Source organism: Agelaius phoeniceus, chromosome 15 (genome assembly GCF_051311805.1).
Source record: "Agelaius phoeniceus isolate bAgePho1 chromosome 15, bAgePho1.hap1, whole genome shotgun sequence".
In the NCBI taxonomy this organism is placed as follows: domain Eukaryota; kingdom Metazoa; phylum Chordata; class Aves; order Passeriformes; family Icteridae; genus Agelaius; species Agelaius phoeniceus.
The window spans coordinates 15,516,435-15,535,160 of NC_135279.1; the positions used below are offsets into that span (position 1 = coordinate 15,516,435).

Sequence of the window (18,726 nt, forward strand, 5' to 3'; positions counted from 1 at the left end):
GGGGCATCCATGTGTATAAATACCCAGTGGATGGGAGTGAAAAAGAGGGAGTTGGACTCTTCTCAGCAGTGCTCAGGACAGGAGGCAATGGGCCTAAAATAGTAAATGAGGCAAAGGGCCCAAATTAAAAATTAGCAAATCCAGTTTGTGTGGGAAATGGATTTGTAAAGAGTTTTCAGGGTTTGATAGAAGGCCTACACAGTATGAATCTGTATGCAAACTTTGAGAGAAGAAATGCCAGTTTGAATACAAGAAGACAAATTTTTGCTTTGGGAGGGGCAAAACACTGGCAGAGGTTACCCAAAGAAGTTGTGGTACTGCCATCCCTGAAGATACTCAAACCCTGACTGGACACAGGCCTGGGCAGCTGACTCTGGGTGAGCTGGTGGAGCAGGAAATGTGGAAAAAATCTCTTCCAGCCTCAACCGGTCTGTGATTCTGTGTATGGTGCCTGTCACAGCTCCCTATTTGCCCCCCAAAGGGCCTGAGATTAATGCAGCCCACAGCTTGTTATTTCTTATTTTATTTATAATATAAAAAATGTTCAAGTGTTAAACAGTCAAGAGTTCTGACATTCAGACAATCCAGAGCAAACTTTGACAATCATCTTATGACAAATTAGCAGAGTTTTCTATCTGACCCCATCGCGGGTGAGGAATAGAGGGTTTAGTTACTTTATTGCTAAAAGTTAAATGAAATAATACACTGTCAATTGTTGTATTATCTTCTCAGTCACAGCTTCACCATGCATCCAATCTACAGTATCTGAAATGCAAAGGACATGCAGAAGTAAAAATATAAAAAGAAAAAAGTCAGGCTACAATGTAAACAGGTTTGCTGCAGAGAACTGAGGAGAGGGGGGCACTTCCACGGGGGATGCTGTGCCGCCTGGACACGCAGGACTGTCTCTTTGCGCCACAGAGCCGATGGCCAGAGCTGCTCCGGGTCTGGGGACGCGCTGTCCGTCACCGATGGCGGGAGGTGACGGCACCAACTGTCCTTACAACACACGTGGCCCGGCCGTAGGGTGGATCCGCTCGCTGGGCCCCCCAGCAGGGCCCTGCCCGGCCACGGCAGCGGAGCCCAGAGCGCTCGAGGCCCTGCTGGGCACACGGCCTGGCGCCGTGTCCAGGGTGACGTGCGGCCGTCTGCACCGCAGAACCACCCTGTGGGTGTCCCCCGGCACCCCGGCCAAGGGTGTCACCCAGGACACCACAGCTCCAGCCATGGCTGCACCGCTCAGCCGAGGGACGCCGCGGCCTGCACGGCGCCGGGGCGGCCACGGGCACCGCGGCTGAACGGGGCTGGCTCAGCCGCCCGGATTCAAGGGGACGTGACAGGTGTGATCCACCACGGGCACAGGGCTGCCTGCCTGGCTTCACTACAAACCTGTGCCAACCCCACTCCAGACCCACCGGTGAGATGGCCAAAGGTTGAGAGCTATATTGTAAGGGCTGCTGCTGCTGCGCGATTTTGTTTTCTCTTCCTACCTGTGTGGCAAAAGAAACATTATTTCTGCATTTCAGCACAGTGCTGTTGGGTTTCTTTTTCTCCTGATTTAAGCGAAAATACAAGTAGTTTACAGGGCAAGACAGATCCTCGTTAGACATGATAATGGAAATGCTCCCACTCATGTCCTTAATGTGTGTTTAAACAATACTTTAAAGAATAAGATCATTAATAGCAGGGTACGGGGCAAAGTGGCAAGGCTGTTTTCTTCCAACAGAAGAGCGCCCTTGTGACAGGTTGTCTCCCAAACAAAAATCTATGACCTTAAAAATGCTACTGAAACAGAATCCTCGGCATGAATCCCAGCACTAGCATACAGCAAAAGGCACCACGATAGTTTTGTTTTCTATTTTTAAGTAGTCAAAAATTGGCCCACTTTTTTTTAACTTTATTGTTTGTTTTCTTTTCTTCTTCTTTTTTTTTTTTTTTTTTTTACTTTTTTTTCTCGGAAGCTGTAAATCAAGACATTACATATAAATAGAGATTCCCTATAAAAAAGTCATTGTCATTAGCTATTATAAGACAACTTTGCTAAAATGAAAATAAAACATTTTTATTTGTTATATTTTTTGTTTTTCCCTCTTTTATATAAAATAAAAATATTTATTTTTTTGTTTGTTTTTTTTTTGTTCTGTTTTGTCTCGTTCTGCGGTTTGCGTGGTTTTGTCTCGCCCTCGGCCTGCTCCACGTGGGTCGCCCGTGCGCGGGAGGTGCCTAGAGAGGGTCGGGGTCCGCTTTGGGCGCCACGTGCGCCAGGCTGCCGCGGCCGCCGTCGCCGTGCGCGCTGTGCCCGCGGCACGAGTAGTGAGTCCGGCTGTCGCCCGGCCGGTGCAGCGGCGGCGACTCCGCGTGCGCCGCCTCATTGTTCTGAGTGCTTAGGAACGGCGTGCTCTCGGCCACCAGCTCCTCGTCAGACTCGCTGTAAGAGGCGCTGCTCAAGGAGAACGAGTCCCGCACGGCTCTGGCTCTGTGAGGGATGTGCCCGTTCAGTTTGGATTTTTTCCACCGCCTGTTGCTGCTGGCTGTTTTCTTTGGCTGCTCTAGCGCTGTGACGTACTCCTGCGTCGTCTCGTACTCGTCGTCCTCCGTGATGCGGAAGGGGCTGGAGGGCAGGCTCCCCATGCTGTCGTTTAGGTAGGTCTTCCTTTGGTAGTAGCTGTCGTACCTCTGCGTGTCCTGGAAGGGGAGCTGGTACCGCCGCAGGAGGGGCTGCTGCTCCTCCACGCGGAAGCTGATGGGGGCCGCCGGCGGCAGGGACACGGCGTGCGCCGAGTTGGGGGACGTGATCTCGAAGGTGGGCACCTGCGTGGTCATCGAGTAGTGGAAGTCAACGGGAGACAGGCGTGCTGGTGTGGTCAGGGCCGACACGTACCTGGAAAAGCAACGCCTCTGTTTGGACAACGAACAACCCAAAAAGCACCAGCTGAACCCACCCTTTGCTGGGCTAGCCTAGAACACCTGGCCCAGGGACCCAGGAGGCCTCCTGCAAGACTAGAATGTGACAAAGAAGTCAGAGGAAGGTGGGAGTCCCAAAAGCTAAGGTAATCCATGCATGTGAATTACCAGCTGCTGCGTGCCGTCTCTGACCGTCGTGGGAGACAAGCACATGGGGCACCACCTGTAAGAACTGTGTCTGGGTGGGCTGTGGGCGTCCACTGAGGCTAGCTATGGACCCCAGCCCACACAGTCTTACACAGAGCTAAGCAAAAGACTGGAAGCGCTCTAACCCACGTGGAAACCTACGTGGTTTGTTTATATCCAAGGTGGGCAAGAGGCCATGTACTCCTGGCAGGAGACTTTTATACCCAGGGAGAATGGGGAATGGAGGAGGAGGACCACAACCAATGGGATATAAGTGGGGAGGGGCAGGGGGAAGGACTGACCAGGGAAGAGACCACCAGCAAGTATTGGGGGAAGAACAAACCATGTGATATAGCATAAACTATATAAACTATTCAGTGCAATATAAAGACTACTCTGTGCAAATCTCTAACAACCCAGTGCAAAACAACAACTAAATAAACTATTTAGTGCAATAGAACAGCCTCCAGTGAACCTGCTCGTGGAAGTTCTCCTGGGGAATCAGCTGGAGGGACCTTGCACTGCTGAGCCAGGGGAGGGTGAGCTGCTGGCTTCAATGGGCAGCATGTGCTGAGCATCCCCCAAACTGCTTCTCCCAAGGGACTCGGTGCACAATTCCCACTCTGCATCGCTGCAAACCCTGCAGCATCTCCCAGCAGGCTGAGTCATGGCTTCACTGCCTCTCATCTGCCTGACAGCTGCTTTCTGTTCCCTCTGGAGCTGCCAGGCTTGTCTCTGAGGAAGGTCCCTGGAATTCCCTCTTCCTGCTCAGGCCACGGATGGGGAAACCCTGGGCATTGCTTTCTCTGACTTAGCAAAAATCTTATGTCTCTAAAAGCCATCTACCAGTTTCATGTAGTGAAAACATCAGTGTGGTCACTCAGGTCTGGTCTAGCCCTTTTTTCAGCACCACCTCTTTCTAAGGAGCAGATCTTATTTCCTCTTGATATTCCCAATGGTATCTCTGCCCACTTCCACCAGCCCAGGCCCTCTCACTCACCCAGGCCTTTTTACTCATGTGTTTTGTGATGTTTGAGATCTCCATAGGAGCTGGGTCAGTCTACCTGAATAGACCAGGGACAGGAATGAGAGCAGGAGATGCTGCCTTTCTCCTCTGCCCCATGGATAAGCTCCACTTCCTTGGAGGGCAACTGCCCAAGAGGGGCCATGTGGCCACCAGGAGTCACTCATGGCCACCTGCAAAGGGCTGGAACAAAGGTGGAGATGTGCTTCTGCTCCATGAGGAACCAGACTGGGAAGAGGACAGCTGCTACTGCTGCTGTTGGTGTCTCAGCTCTGCAGCTTGTGTTCCTTGAAGGCTGGAACCTACCAAGTCCTGTCCCAAGGCTGTGCCCACGTGCAGCACCCTCTCACCTGGCCATCCAGGACAGTGCTGAGGACAGACACCTTTTCCCCAAGCACTTGAGGGCCAGACCCTGCTTGGCAGCCCACCAAGCTGCCCAGGGTGTTTTCTCAGCCAGTTTTTCCTCTACAGTTGCTGACTGCAGCCAGGCATATTCCACACCCATCATCCCTATGCTCCAAACCTACATTGCCACCAGGGTGCAGAGCTGCCCGACCAGAGGGAATTGGGCCTCCTCTGGTAGGACCAGAGCTGGAGTTCCCCAGTTCTACCATGGCACCGCCACTCTAGGGCGGGCAAAGGCAAATGTTTTTGGGCTTGGCACAGAGGCATGGCTTGCCTCTGCCATGCTGTGGGGGCAGCAAGCAGTGGGCTCTGACCTCTCGCTGTGGGGCGAGTCGCGCAGGGAGTCCACGGAGTCGCGGTACTGCGTCGTGGGCCGCCGCTGCTCCTCCATGCAGAAGGTGGCCCCGCGCCGCGCCCGCGCCTCCACGCACGCGGGGCTGTTGCATTTGCTGGTTCCCACCGAGGACAGCATTATCCCAGACTGGGAATCTGAAGTCAGGCTCTCAGTTCGCTCCAAGCTCCAGGTGTGGCTTTCATGTCTGCGGAGCAAAGCCCATGTGGACAGTGAGCAAGGAACCCCCACCCAGCTCTTCTCCAAGGACGCGGGCACTGCTCACGCTCAGCTCTGCACCTCTGCACTGCTGTCCCCTGTCACAGACATCTTTTATGAAAAATCCTTTCCTTGGGATTTTTTCTCCTGAGAAGCTGAGAAGCCTCGAGAACAAAATGTAACCAATGGTTATCTGCTGCCGTGGAATGCAACAGGTGCATCTGGGATTGGGCTCATGTGGTTGTTTCTAATTAATGGCCAATCACAATCAGCTGGCTCAGACTCTCTGAGAGACACAAGCTTTTGTTATCATTCCTTTCTATCCCTTTCTTTTCAAGCCCTCTGATGAAATCCTTTCTTCTATTCTTTTAGTATAGTTTTATTATAATATATATCATAAAATATTAAATCAGCTTTCTAAAACATAGAGTCAGATCCTTGTCTCTTCCCTCTTCCTGGGACCCCTGTGAACACCACCACAGTCCCCCTTCTTTCTCTCTCTCATTAGGACACATCTGGCCAGGGAAGCCCAGATTCCCAACCCTACCTTTGATTTGCCATTCTTTTCTCCTTCTTGGAGATGCCATTAGAGGACAAAGGAAGTAAACCAGTGCAATAGCAGGTATTTATCCCACCACAGAGGAATACATGCCTGGGAGCAGGATGGGACAGCCTCTGGAGGGAGGCCAGGACAATTCTGCTTCGTGCTTGCAAAGTGTTCTGGGTGTGGAATAATAACATATTGGCTATGCCAAGGCAAGTCAGCCAAGGTCCTTCAAATGTGCCACCTGCACTGCCAAGTGACAGCTCCTTTGGAATTGCTACCAGAGAGGAGCCAGGAGAAGCCACTCAAAATGAGCTTAGTAAAGTCTACCAAAGATTTTGGCAGGAAAACACTGTCAAGGTGTTAGACAAAGACCATGATGTGCTGAAAACACTTTCAAGGTGCTAGACAAAGACCACGATGTGCTGAGCAGCTGCAGCCCTGCCAGCCCCAGCCTGGGTGCAAAGAGAGCATCCCACGAGGACTCACTGGGGATGCACAGGGCCACCTGCACACTGAGGCCATGCCACGGCCACCATGCTGACCCCCACCATGGCAGAAACACACGATCCATGAGAGCAACCTCTCTGAACTCCCAAGCTGCAGATGGAGCTGCGTGGGTGGAGGATTTTGGGTGGGGGTTTACAGAGGAGAGCAGCCCTCATTAAGATTTCCCAAGAACTTGTTAATTATTGATGGCTCCAGGCACATGCTCATTTATAACTTCAAACAGCGTCCTCATTAGAGGCACTGATGGAGTAAAATGGAGCCTGATTATGCCAGTAGTTTGCCTCTGGCATGACTTCAAGAAGCACCTGCTTGCTGCACTTGACTCAGGAAAATGAGGTGGCAGGTAGCCAGGACCAGAGGCTACCCAAGGTAGGTTCCTCCCTACAGCTGTCATGAGCTAATGCTGCCCTCCAGACACACCTCTGTGTCTTCAGAAGGTGCCCAGGGATGGCCCAGGCCTTCTAAGTGAGCATGGAAGGCCAGCAAGGTGCAGCTCTGCAGGCACAGGAGCCTCTGTGCATCAAGCTTGTACACACCTAGCCAGGGCTGGGCTGAGGAGCATGAATGCAAAAAATCCTAGAGAACATACTGACTGACTCATGAGGAGTGGATTTCCCTGGAAAAAGAATCATTCCCAGCCCATCAAGTCATTCCTGGCTCCCTCTCTACTTGCTGGAGGTAAAGCCAGAGGAATCTGGGGAGGAATTCACCTGAAAATCCAAGTTCAGCATCTGAAGTTGATCTTGCCCCTTGTAACTGAGAGTACTTGCTCAACCCTGAGGAATGCCTGGGCCCTAAGGAAACCTGCCTGGAGCCATCTGTGAGCTTCAGCTGAAAGAATTCCTGCATTCCCAGATGAATGGAGACAACCCCATCAGGCTAATGAAGGACATGAGCCAGTCACCTATCAAAGGCAAGAGATCTCCAAGGAAAACCCCTGTCACCCACTGGAAGAAGCACAAGAGCTGTCTAAGAGGAGGAACTGGAACATCCAAACTCAAAACAACACAGGAGTTTCTTTAGAGCATTTGAAAGAAAGACTTTTTTGGACATCACAAAAAGAGGGAGGGACATCTGCAATTTAAATGTTCTAAGAAGCCTTGAGAAGATTCAGGTTCCAGGCCATGGTGTTCTTCCCCCAGTGGTTATTTCGAAATGAAAACAAAAAATTGTCAAAAAGCACTATTGGTACTTTCCTGCTAAACCAAGTTTTCCAAAAAGCTTCAGAATGACTTCCAGTGAAAGAGGAGCCACCACCTGAGGTGGAGGCTGATAAATTGCACAGGAGCATTTTCTTTCTGGTCAAAACCTGTGACTTCCAAGTCAGACCTTGACTCTGAGGAAGCAATCAAAACATTTGGTGATATTTTGTGTAGTTTGTCTCCCACAAGGCAAATACATTCTAAATATAAAACACATAACCCTGTGTGCTTAATGAAGTATTTCAGACACAACCTGCAAAACCTTTCCTACACACATCCTCCTGTTTGGGTCTGTGCAAAGCATGGATGCACAGGCTCATTTCCTCCTGTTTTCCAGCTATGTCAGTGCTGCAGGATCCTGCTGGCACCCTCCTGCAGGTCAAGGAACACACTTTTCCACACCTCTCACTAACCAGCTGTGCTTGCAGAGTCCTGCAGTGCCGACATGGCCTGTATGCCACTACAGAGACAGACATCAAGTGAAAACAGAAAGGGAGGCGAAAGGAAAATCTTAGAATCTCACAGCATCCTACACCAAATAGCAGGAAAAGGTCCATAGAAAATGGAGTACATCACCTCTGGCTGGAGGTTGGAGTGGCTGTGGAGCAGTGATGGGACGGGGAGCAGGAGTGACTTCCCGAGAAGGTTGTCTCTGTTTCCCTTCGGATCACGTGCTCAGTGGCAGAAACATTCTTAGAAATATACTGCAAAATAAGAATCACACAGATCAGCCACCATTCATCAGTCTGTGAATGCTGCCAAAGAAAAATTTAGCTGGCCTGATTATTTCTGGTGAAATCAGGTGAGGACTGAGTGAACCCAGAAGCTCCGCACCCACAGGAAGGGACAAGGAGGGTGGAGCCTTTTTTCTGTCCCTTCACTTTGAACACTTGGAAAGGGCTGTGGCACAGGGATTGCAGAAGGGTTTGGAGAGCCAAGGGATTCCCCAAAGGACAGTGGTACCATGTGTAGCTACTGAGCAGAGCCACATCTCTGCCCACAGCTGGTTACAACCGACCGAGTACCAGCAAAAAGAGAACAACGTGAAATCAGTCAGAGATGTGAGACCTACAGAAACTCCAGATGTGATCCAAGTATTTATGCTGAGATATTCCTTCATCTGACAACCAGCCTTGCTTCTCACAGGGGCACTAAGCTCTCTGAGAGAGTCAGTACTGTGGGGCCAGGGGCTGTGGTTCTTAGAATTCCCTTTCCCCTTCCTTCATGGTTGGGATCCAACCTAGCTAAATGTTAATATCCTAAGGCTGACCCAACAGAGCTTGCAGCTGATTCATTGGATTAATTTCTAACTACTTCTTGTTTGGCTCTGCCTCCCCCTTCCCTTTTTCTGACCCCTTTCAAGGCCTTGGTCCAGCAAGGCACTTCAGCCCATTGATGGCCCTTGAGTTCGCGGGGTTTGATGGGAATCTTGTACAACCAAAGTCACAAGAGTGGCTGAACTGCCCTCTGGATCGTGTCCTAGAGAGACTTAGATTGTTCTCATTGGTGTGACAGTGGCATCCCACCAGGACAGAGCCCCTGGCATGGGCAGGTGGGCTGATGGACAGCTGACCACATCACCATGATGTGTTTCACCACAGAGACTCCAGCCACAGCCATGCTGATCCCATTTGTCATCCCACCAAGTGGGACTTGACAGGATAGAGTAATAAACAGGAAACATTGGGAACATCTCTCCTAGTGGGAATCAGGGTCACACTTGATTAATCAAAACAAGCCTATCCCAAATGCCTGAACCTCATCCTGTACTTCAAAGCAAAATCACATTCCCCTTCAGATGTTGGTTTTGGAAATGTTTCTATGCAGAATCTTTCCTTTTGCTCAAGTTTGTTTGGGCTTTGCTCCTCACACACAAGCACACAGGTGTGTAAGGATACACATCCACGTCAAACCCCTGGCAGAAAACATCCCCTCAGGAGCATGCAGGGAGATGGAGGCAAAGGCTCTTACATCAGCCATTTGGATTTCCTCAGGATCCAAACGTGGATGGCTTGGCCCGTTCGCAAGGCTCCGGTTTTGATGAGCAGGACACATGTTCTGCCGCAAGTGGTTATGCATTTGCTTTCTTTGTTTCCTTTAGAACAGAAAAAATCTATTAGGAGCCCTTCTCTCATGGGGCTCTGTGCCCCCAGGGATGAAAGAGAAGGCAAGTCCTCAACAGTGAAGGTTCCAATGGTATTTGCAGAAAGTTGCAAACAACACGAAACAAGGCATTCAACACTTAACACCTCCTACTGCTTTTCCAAACAAAAGGTCAACTTTTCTTCTCATGGACAACTTGGGAAGCTGGGTCCAGGGTCCCCTTTCCAAGGCAAGGCCCAGCACAATGTAGCAGAGCCTGCTGGCAGTGGAGGAGAAGAGTGGGGAGAAGGAGAAGGGGAAGTGAGTCCTGACTCAGCCTTGGTGACAAAGCACTTGACCCGTCCTGCATGAAGGACAAAGTGGCAAAGCCTGCCCAGTGTGAGGCATCTGCTCCACAAACCCACTGACTGCAGGGGCATTCTGAACTGAGGTGCAGGCTGAGTAGGGAGAAAAGTGCAGTCCAGGCAGGGAAGGCTGACTTAAAAGAGGTTCCCAGGTCTCCTGTTCCATTAGGATTGCTCTGGAGGTCCCTGCAATGTACATAGCTGAGCCCACAGCTCCTGCACAATAACCCAGTGTGCTTCTGCTGGCAGAAGCTGAGCTGCTGGCTTGGGGGCCAGCTTTTCCCTGTAACACAGCATCACCTGGCTGGGCAAAATGGTGTTCCAGGGGACAAGCAAATGGTGCCAGGAAAACATCCTATTCAGACACAGTCTGGTAGGAAGCTTCCCTGGCCTCCTGCATGAGACCTTCCTGGGAGTACCACAGCACATCATCTCCTAAAATTAGCATTTGGGTGAAAAGCATGGACGTGTGGAGCATGAACAGTGGCACTCACTAACCTGTAGGCAGTTCTTGCCTGTGAGCCCCCCATACTCACTTGGTTTTACAGTAAGCTACCACACAGACGATGCCCACCACAAGCAAGGCAACACAGATTCCCGTGATGGTTAAAACCCTCTTCTGGTAGAGCTCCTCTGCTTCTGCAAATGGAGAGAAAGGAACCAGTTACTGATGGGCTCCAGCACCTGGGCTGCTTCTGGCTGCAGGGGAACCAGCACTGCATGGGGGTGAGACAGAGGACAGGGCTCGGGCAGATCTCCTACCAATCCTCCTACCAATCCTCCTACCAATCCCCTGCCTGCCTAATGGCTGCCCCAGCCCTGAGCCCAGCTGGCCCAACCTTCCTCACCCCTCCAAAGACCCTTTTTGTCTCCCTGTGCCTTTGCCTTCTCTCATTTGGTAGCTCACCCCCTCTGCAGTCACACTTCTCACCTTCCCTTCCTTTCCCACAGTGGCCAATCTCACAAAGCCCCACGACTCTCCTCTCCCTTCCAGCAGATCCCCCCTCTCTGGTGCCTTGACCAGCTGGCACAGGAGCCCTGGAGCATGCCCCACTGCCCAGGAGCACACACAGGAGCCCTGTGATCCCTGACCCCAGGCTCAGGATGCCTCTGCCTCCAGCAGCTGCATGCCCTGGAGCAACAGGCCCCAAAGCATGCAGGTGCTGAAAGGGACATCCTGGAACAGTCAAAAAGCAGCATGAGGATGGAAAAGTGATAGTGTGTCAGGCAAAGAAAAGGGAGTGGAGTGATTACAATAGAGGAACCAGTCATGGATTCTCAATGGAACCCTAGGAGGAGATTGACACCATTGCATCAGGCAGCTCAGAGGCACACACAAAATGTAAGCAGCTTGCTGCTGCCTCTCAAACACCACCAAGTGTCACAGGCTGCCTGTCAAACCAGAAGAGCCAGCCACAAAACCCAGACCAGGCTGGAAGGGAGTGATTCATTCCCATCCACCAAAGCTCCCAGGAGATGCTCAGGTCTCGTTTGCACTGCACCCAGGCAGCAGCAGCATGGCCAGGGCACCTCCTCCTTCATGGCTACACCAGAGCTGATGTGACATCCAGCAACCCCTGCCAAGAGCAGCAGAGGCAATTTGGGTTCTCCAGCTGGATGACTGAGAGAAGGATTCAGTGCAGAGCTGCCATGAGGGTTTCAGCTCAGCAGCTATGAACAAAGTCCTCATGTCCCCACTCTATCTGGTAATGTTAAATTTATTGGGGTTTGTGCCTTTAATATTCATTGGGGTTTTTTTTCTTTCCCATTTAGATTAGCAATAAAAGTCATGCCATGGTTGATGTGCTCAGTGTGCTTCCCCACACCACTCAAAATACCTTGAACAGACCATGTTCCACCCCCTGTGCCACCAAACACTCAAATACAAAACCAGAAGACAAACAGGTCTGGTCCCAGAAATCCCTGGGACTAGACTTTAGCAAAAAAAAGTGAGTGGGAATGAAATATTCCAGACAACTGGATATTTAGAACAATTTCACCTTGCCATTCTAGGCTGAAAAAAACATTTTTGGAGAAAACAAAATTGGTGCTAGGAAAAATGGTTACCTCTTTTTAACTCTCAAAATGGAAATGGACAAAGGTTTGGTAGACAAGGACTGGCAAGAAAAACAACCCTGGCATGAAGATGCAAAATATAATAAACAAAGCTTTCCTGAGGGGCTTTTTTCCCCTACAAGGAACCAGGTGGAGCTGGAATGGGGGAAGAGCCCACCCTGGGGTGAAACTCCTCCTTCAAGGACATGTTTCTTTGGTATGGGTGCTTTACCCAGCATCAGCAACCATGGCAGACACAATTTCTTGCTCTTGCACATCCTTGGGACCTGGATTACAGTTGTACAGCTCCCTCCTTCACACAGGAGTTTCAGAGATTTTGTACAAATTAGGAAAAATATTTGGGATCACATCCTGGTTATGGATGGCACTGGGCAAGAATCTTGCTACTTCTCAGCAAAAACTACTTTAACCAATAAAAAAAATAAAAAAGGCTAGGAGAGTGGTCTGTTTTCAGCAAAAATCCTTCAATAGCAATGCTTTTTGCTACAAAGACTTTAGCCCCTAAGCAGAAATCATTCCCTTTGAATCATGGAGGAGGAAGAAAGAGCAAAGACATTAAAACTATGGGGGTGGGAGGGTTTGTTTGCTTTCTTTTCATTGTTTTTTTGGGGGTTTTGTTTGTTTATTTGGCTGGGGGTTTTTACCTATAACAGGACAAAATTCTTTGGCCAAGGCTCAAATCCCAGCCTTGGTTCTGGTGGTCATGTCAGCATGGGACCCTGACTCTGGCATGTCTGACTGGCCTGAACCTTCACCTGAATTGCAGGGGAATGTTTCAGCTCATCAGAAATGCAGATTTGGCCTCTCTGTCTCCAGCTGACAGCTCTGCTACACGAAGCAGTGAAGTGTGAGGCTGTGCATCACTGCTGCAAACTAAAAATTGAATGATCTGCTGATAGTAATTTAGCTTGGCTCCCAACATCTCATTAAAGCTGATGCTCAATAACAGTATCTTCACATTGTGTGACCAGAGAAATAGTATTGAGAAATTTCTCCCTCTTCAACAGAAGGGGGAGTGGCCCAAGCAACACCTCAGATGAGGCTGAGCAAAGCTTTATATGTTTTTAATTTTTTGAATAGCTCATTTGCAGAACATAATCCTCCAATTTTTAGGCACTTTTCAAATAGCACACAGGCAAAATGGAAAGAAAACCCTCCAGTTTTAATCAGAGACAGGACAAATGGAAGGACCATTTCCACTAATCACTTGGGGCAAAACCACCTCAACAGCACCAGAAAGGAAATGAAAGAGTGCACGCTGCAGGTTTGTATTTGAGCAGGTAAGATCCCAGAGCAGGTCCATTCGTGTCTCTGTGCTCTACAAACACATCTTCAGCAGCAGCACCATCACTTGAACAGCAGCAGACACTGAGAACAAACCATGTGGGGCCACACAATGCCAACAGAGCCACGGGGCAGCCATGGTGTCACAGCAGGGCATGGCAGTGACAGACAAATGGCAGAGGAGAGACGCTGCAGACGGGATGGGTGTGCTTCTGTGGGGACATGGAGAATGGATGGGGAACAGGACAAAAGGTCAACAAAAAAGGGATGTCAAAAATCCTCAATTTGAAGGTTTGTCCAAGTGTATTGGCATTAGCAGCACCACTTTCTCTGAAGCTCCCTGACTATAAAATTCCCACCTTTTCTGCTCCAGGGGGATCAGGCATGCCAAAACTAGAGGAGATACATTTCTCCAGACTCAGTTAGTCAATGTCCCTCCACCTCAGCGACCTCACAAGGCAATTTAGGATCCACAACTGGAAGACTGGTGTCCTCATACCTCTAGCAAAGGGAATTGAAGCATCTTTGTGTGAAGATCTGCTCTGGTTGACACTGCCAGGCCGATGCTTTTAGTTTAAGTGATCAATCATAGAATCATCACAGAATCCTTGAATGGTTTGGGTTGGAAGGGACCTTAAAACTCATCTTGTTCCAATCCCCTTGCAGCATCCCAGGCTGCCCAACCCCTCTGCTCCCTCCTGACCAGCCCTCCCTGCTCTTGGCTTCCACCCTCCAGGGAAAACTTGCCTCAAGGATTTGATTTCCCAAGTGCTTATTCAAGGGATAACTTGATATATATCTAAAGGCAGACTGAGGAGAATGGAAAGAAAATAATATGATTATGAGTAACTGGGCAGGAGCAGGTAAATGCCCAAAGGGGATATTTTTAAAAGCATTTAACCTACTGCAGTGTTTTCCCAAGCTTGCCACTGGGGTGCTCAGCATTACACCCTCCACTCTCATGGGCACTTACTGACTTCCCTGGGATACTTTTCTAGACTAACTTGTCTCTTGTCATCTTTCTTGGCCCAATTTTATCCTGCTCAAGAACCAAAAGGAGCTGCTAAATTTGGAGATGAGGAATGGCAAAGCTCATCCTGACCCTTTGCAGGATCTGGTGGAGGTTAGTGTGACTGGGATGGCAACTTCTATAACAGCCCTGCTATTTCTAGAACTTCTCTTCCCATTCCTGGAATTCCTGCCTGTCCCCAAGCAGTAGCCACTGGCAACTTTTTGGATGGACACAAGACCCCAGCTTTTCAGTTAAATACACAAAAGCATGTTGAATGGAGATGTATGGCAATTGTAACATCCCAGTCATGCCACACACACCACGCTGCTGCTTGGAACAAAGAAAAAAGTGCTGCTAAAAATACACCTGCATTTTCATAGGTTTGCATTTAGAATTTGTGATTTGCTTTGTTTTGGTTTTGGTTGTTGTTTTGTTTGGTTTTTGGTTGTTTTTTTTTTTTTTCAATCCAAACATCTATCTTCGTGCCAGGGAAGAGAACAGAACAGCTGATTTTTTAATCATCCCATTAAAGCCATAAATATAATGTTGGAAGCTCTTAATGGCTTCTGATTAATAAATGAATGGTTGTTCCATACCCTTTAATTCAAATCCAAGATGCTCTGCCAATGCAGAAAGAAGACAAGGAAGAGAAAGAGAAAAAGAAAAACAGGTCTGTCAGAGAACTCTAAAATACAAACACACACACTGTGCAGTTACAGCAGGTTAGCTTTGGTAGGCTCAGCAGCACTCACACAGAGACACTGTATGCTTCAGAGCATTTCAAACCCCCACCACAACTCACATGTTATGCAAAGAAAGACCCAAACAAATTGCAGTGGAAGTTAATTATGAATTCTTTCAGTTAATTATGAATTCTTTCGAGATGAGCCATGTTTGTTAGTACCTGATATGGAATTCACTGTTTAGGCAGGGGAAAAAAAAAAAAAAAGAAAAAAAAATAGGAAAGGTACACTTGTTCTGAAACAACTCCTGACAGGTCAAAACACATAGAGACTGCATGAGCCTGGTGAAAACCATTCATTCCCTTTCCTCAGGGCAGATCTGCCCTGGCTGGTCCCCCACGCCTGCAGTGCCCGGGGCTGTGCTGCAGAGAGGAGCTGGGCACGGGGCTGGGAGGGTCCTGGGGCTGGCCAGGACTGTGCTGTGCCCCCCTGACCCCAGCCCAGGGCACAGCAGCCCTGGCAGCACAAACCCCCCACACCCCTGCCCTGCCAGCCACGGGCGCTGCGAGGTGCCCGGGCAAGGCAACGCGTCCAAAAGTGCAAATGGCACTGAAAGCTCCCCTCAGACCTTCCAAACTGCACTCCTGCCGTGGCTCTGCATTGTTTTAGTGTGCTGCACAAAGCCCAGATGGGAGCATGTGCTTTCAGATTCATATTCAGCACAAGTAAGATTGCAGCTCACCTTGCAGAGACAGTGCTAAGCACAGGAGTCTGCCCAATGAACCAACAGTGCAAAACAGGTATCCTGAATTTTAGTCATTTCCCATTTTCCTCAATTCCTGTTATTTTCCAGACAGCACCTAAAGAACAGCTTTTCTTACATAAACATGAAAGTTCTCCATACTTACCACCACATACAAAAGTGAGCTCTGCTGCTCCCAATCACCATACACACAAGATTATTTGCAGCTTGGAGATGTCCAGATTTATTTACTATCTTTTCCATAGGAACTGCTTTTTGCTGCACAGAAATATTGGCTTTCTTTTGCAGGGCTGTTCAAAATTTAGGTGGGGGGCAGGGGTGGGGGGAAATTAGCACTAATTGTTACAGGACATGTAAACACGTGTTCTAAAGCAGGTTCTTCTCTTCAAACCAATGCTGATGTTTGGGGAGGCTTTTGTAGAGGGAAGTTGGGGTTCTTTAAGGTTTTGTATAATTTAAAGGGCACAAAACCTGGCTGCTCTCTGCTTCACATCTAACATTTGTGTAAAAGAGCATCTCACAGTCATTTTGTGCACTTTTGTACATTTTGTGGCAGTGACATGGACATAATGTGGTGGGCAGCAGAGAACTGGACAGAATATATTCATCCTAAACCACCTGGCTACCACACCCTGACCTGTTCCTAAGCCTTCCTACCATTGCACACACCTGTGTCCCCTGACACTGACAGATGCAGGTAGAGATACCTCAAGTTTCATCCATAAATCTAACCTGTTGGTCCATCTGCACACAGACATTCCTCCCTGTTCCAGGGTGTTTTGCAACATCTGCAGCTGCAAATGGATGCAATTCAAAACATTTTCATGATTTTTTGCAAACTCAGAAACTCCTGTGAGAGCAGAGGTGGTGGGCAGGACCTGAGGAGCTTGGGCCTCTCTCATGTCAGAGCTGCTGTTTCCTTTGGCTCCCCAGGCTCAGGGAGCAGAGACAGCCAGCTGGCTGGGAAACCTGTGCCAGTGTCTCATTACCATCACAGGGAAGAATTCCTTGCTAATATCCAATCTAAACCTGCTCTCTGTCAGTTTGAAGCCATTCCCCCTTGTTCTGTCACTCCAAGCCCTCTAAACCTCTCCATGTTTCTTGTTGTCCTCTCCAGCTTCAACAGGACAAGCTCCATTGGAAGCAATTTATCCAAGGGCCACCACTCAAATAAACTGGGGTGAGACAGCCCTGAGATGGCAGCTGCAGGCTGAGGAAATGGGCAAAGCATTTTTCTCATAACCTCCATCATCATCATCATCCTCCTCCTGTCTGCAGTGCACACATCCTCCCTGGTCAGGGCAAGCTGAGCACCCTGAACTGCTGTGGCTCCCTGAACTGGGCACAGGAGGGGTTTTTCTGGAAAATCTCATTCCAAATGTGCCTCCTGAATCTTTCTGAAAATGTTTTTTCTCAGCATCAGACAAAAGACAAAGTCCTGCATTTACTTCATCTGCAGTGACTCTGTGACTATGATGTATTGTAGTTATTTTAAAAGATGAACAGACAAAAACATTTAATATAAAGTATTCCTGTAGGAGCAACACCTCAAGCAAGATGACTCTCACTGAACTGTAGATTTATAGGATGATTAAAAAGGATTAAAGCCTTAGCAAACAGCTGTGAAAGCTGTGGCTGTGCTGACTTGGTCTTCAGATTGCCCAAGAACATTGATAAGATGTTTAGTTACTGCATATTATTCCCTCAAAATGCACTCTCTGGGACACAGAGCATGCTCCAAGGCAGGAAACAAAGTGGAGAACTGACATCTGAGGACTAGCAGGATAATAAACTGGTGATAATTTTGTTGCTAATCAATTGTGTTGACAAGAGCAGCGCTTGCAGGTCTCTGATTCAGGGCATACAGGGAGCAATGCAAGATAGGAGGACACAATGGGGACAGAGGACACTGTGCTGTGTCAGGAGCTGGGTCATGTGGGATCTCCAGGAACAGGAATTCTGTAAATGTTCCACAAACTCCACAGCCATTCACCTTCTCCAGCACTGCAGCAATCAAACAAATTTGGTTGGCATCAAGAGTCCAAACACAGAACAACAGAGTGTTCAAATCTGCTGTGGATGAGCATGCAATCAACTTTAGGAGATCCCAAGGGGAACCTGTGCTGTGTCCTGGGGAGAGGCATCACCCTGCCATGCTGAACCACAAACACCCTGGAATTACCCAGCCACACCAAAGCACAGCCATCACCCTGTGATTCAGGGGCCAGCAGTTACCCTGCCACTGAATGGAGGCTGCAGAATGTCTGTGGAATTGAAAATGCTGCTAAATATTGGTTTGGGGGTCAGATGAGTGAGAGGTGGAGGAGGAAGCAGAAATTTAGGTCAAATAAAGAAATAATCCTCCATTTATCATTTTTGTATTGCAGTCAGAAGCAGGTAGGAAACCACTGCTGAATAAGTGAGGTGAACAGAGAAGCTAAAACTCAGATCCAGACCTTCCCAGAAGAGCTTGAAGTGGTAGATTTATCCCTCTGCTCACCAGGACAGCTCACCTGAGCACGAGGAGCCAGGCTCCAGAGGCCACCAGGGTCACTCCCAGCTGCCAGGTGAGTGCTGGGGAGAGGAACCATCCTCCAGAAAAACAAGAAGCCTCTCACCCAGTGAAGCCACACTGCTCCACAATGGCTGGGCCAGCAGCACTGCAGCCAGCTCAGACAGCTGAGGACAAAGCTGCTCCCCCAAGGGACACCTGCTGGAAATCCTGCTCTGTGTTTCCAAGCAGACCAGGAATAAGGCTCCAACTGAGAATTAGAATTCAATTTGTAAAGAAACCAAGAATTAAATATGGGGTAAAAATGGAGAATATGCTAGATGACATTGCATATGAATGTCAGCTCTGTTTGAGGGTGTTTACAGGCAGGCTACAGCTTGCAATTTTAATTGGATCACAAAGTAGAAAATGAAAATGTTTCACTAACCAAGATGAATGGTATGACATTTGTCCTCCAGATTGGTGATGATTATTTGTGGAGATGAATAAACAGCAAAGTTAAGATGAAGTTTCAGTTTCCACAAGCAAGAGGGAAGCATAAATATAAAACTTTATCCCAATTTTCTAAACTGTTCCATAAATCACGAGTGGAAAGTATCCAAATGTGCAGACTTAGGAAACAGA

At 48.8% G+C, this 18,726-nt stretch overlaps 1 protein-coding gene across 4 annotated transcripts in view; it reads right to left on the minus strand.

The window, feature by feature from the left end:
* Positions 1-505: 505 nt before the first annotated feature.
* NRG2 (neuregulin 2) overlaps positions 506-18,726 on the minus strand; it is a 160,549-nt gene continuing 142,328 nt past the window's right edge. For 2 of the 4 annotated variants that reach the window (XM_077186505.1, XM_054642950.2), the window contains exons 6-11: positions 14,741-14,764; positions 10,309-10,411; positions 9,297-9,420; positions 7,902-8,029; positions 4,834-5,058; positions 506-2,881 (exon numbers count right to left, since the gene is read on the minus strand). In XM_077186505.1, the coding sequence (XP_077042620.1) occupies positions 2,224-2,881; positions 4,834-5,058; positions 7,902-8,029; positions 9,297-9,420; positions 10,309-10,411; positions 14,741-14,764 (1,262 nt within the window). In that variant the 3' untranslated portion in view covers positions 506-2,223. The remainder of the gene's footprint in view (positions 2,882-4,833; positions 5,059-7,901; positions 8,030-9,296; positions 9,421-10,308; positions 10,412-14,740; positions 14,765-18,726) is intronic. The other 2 variants (XM_077186503.1, XM_077186504.1) reach the window with 2 other exon arrangements.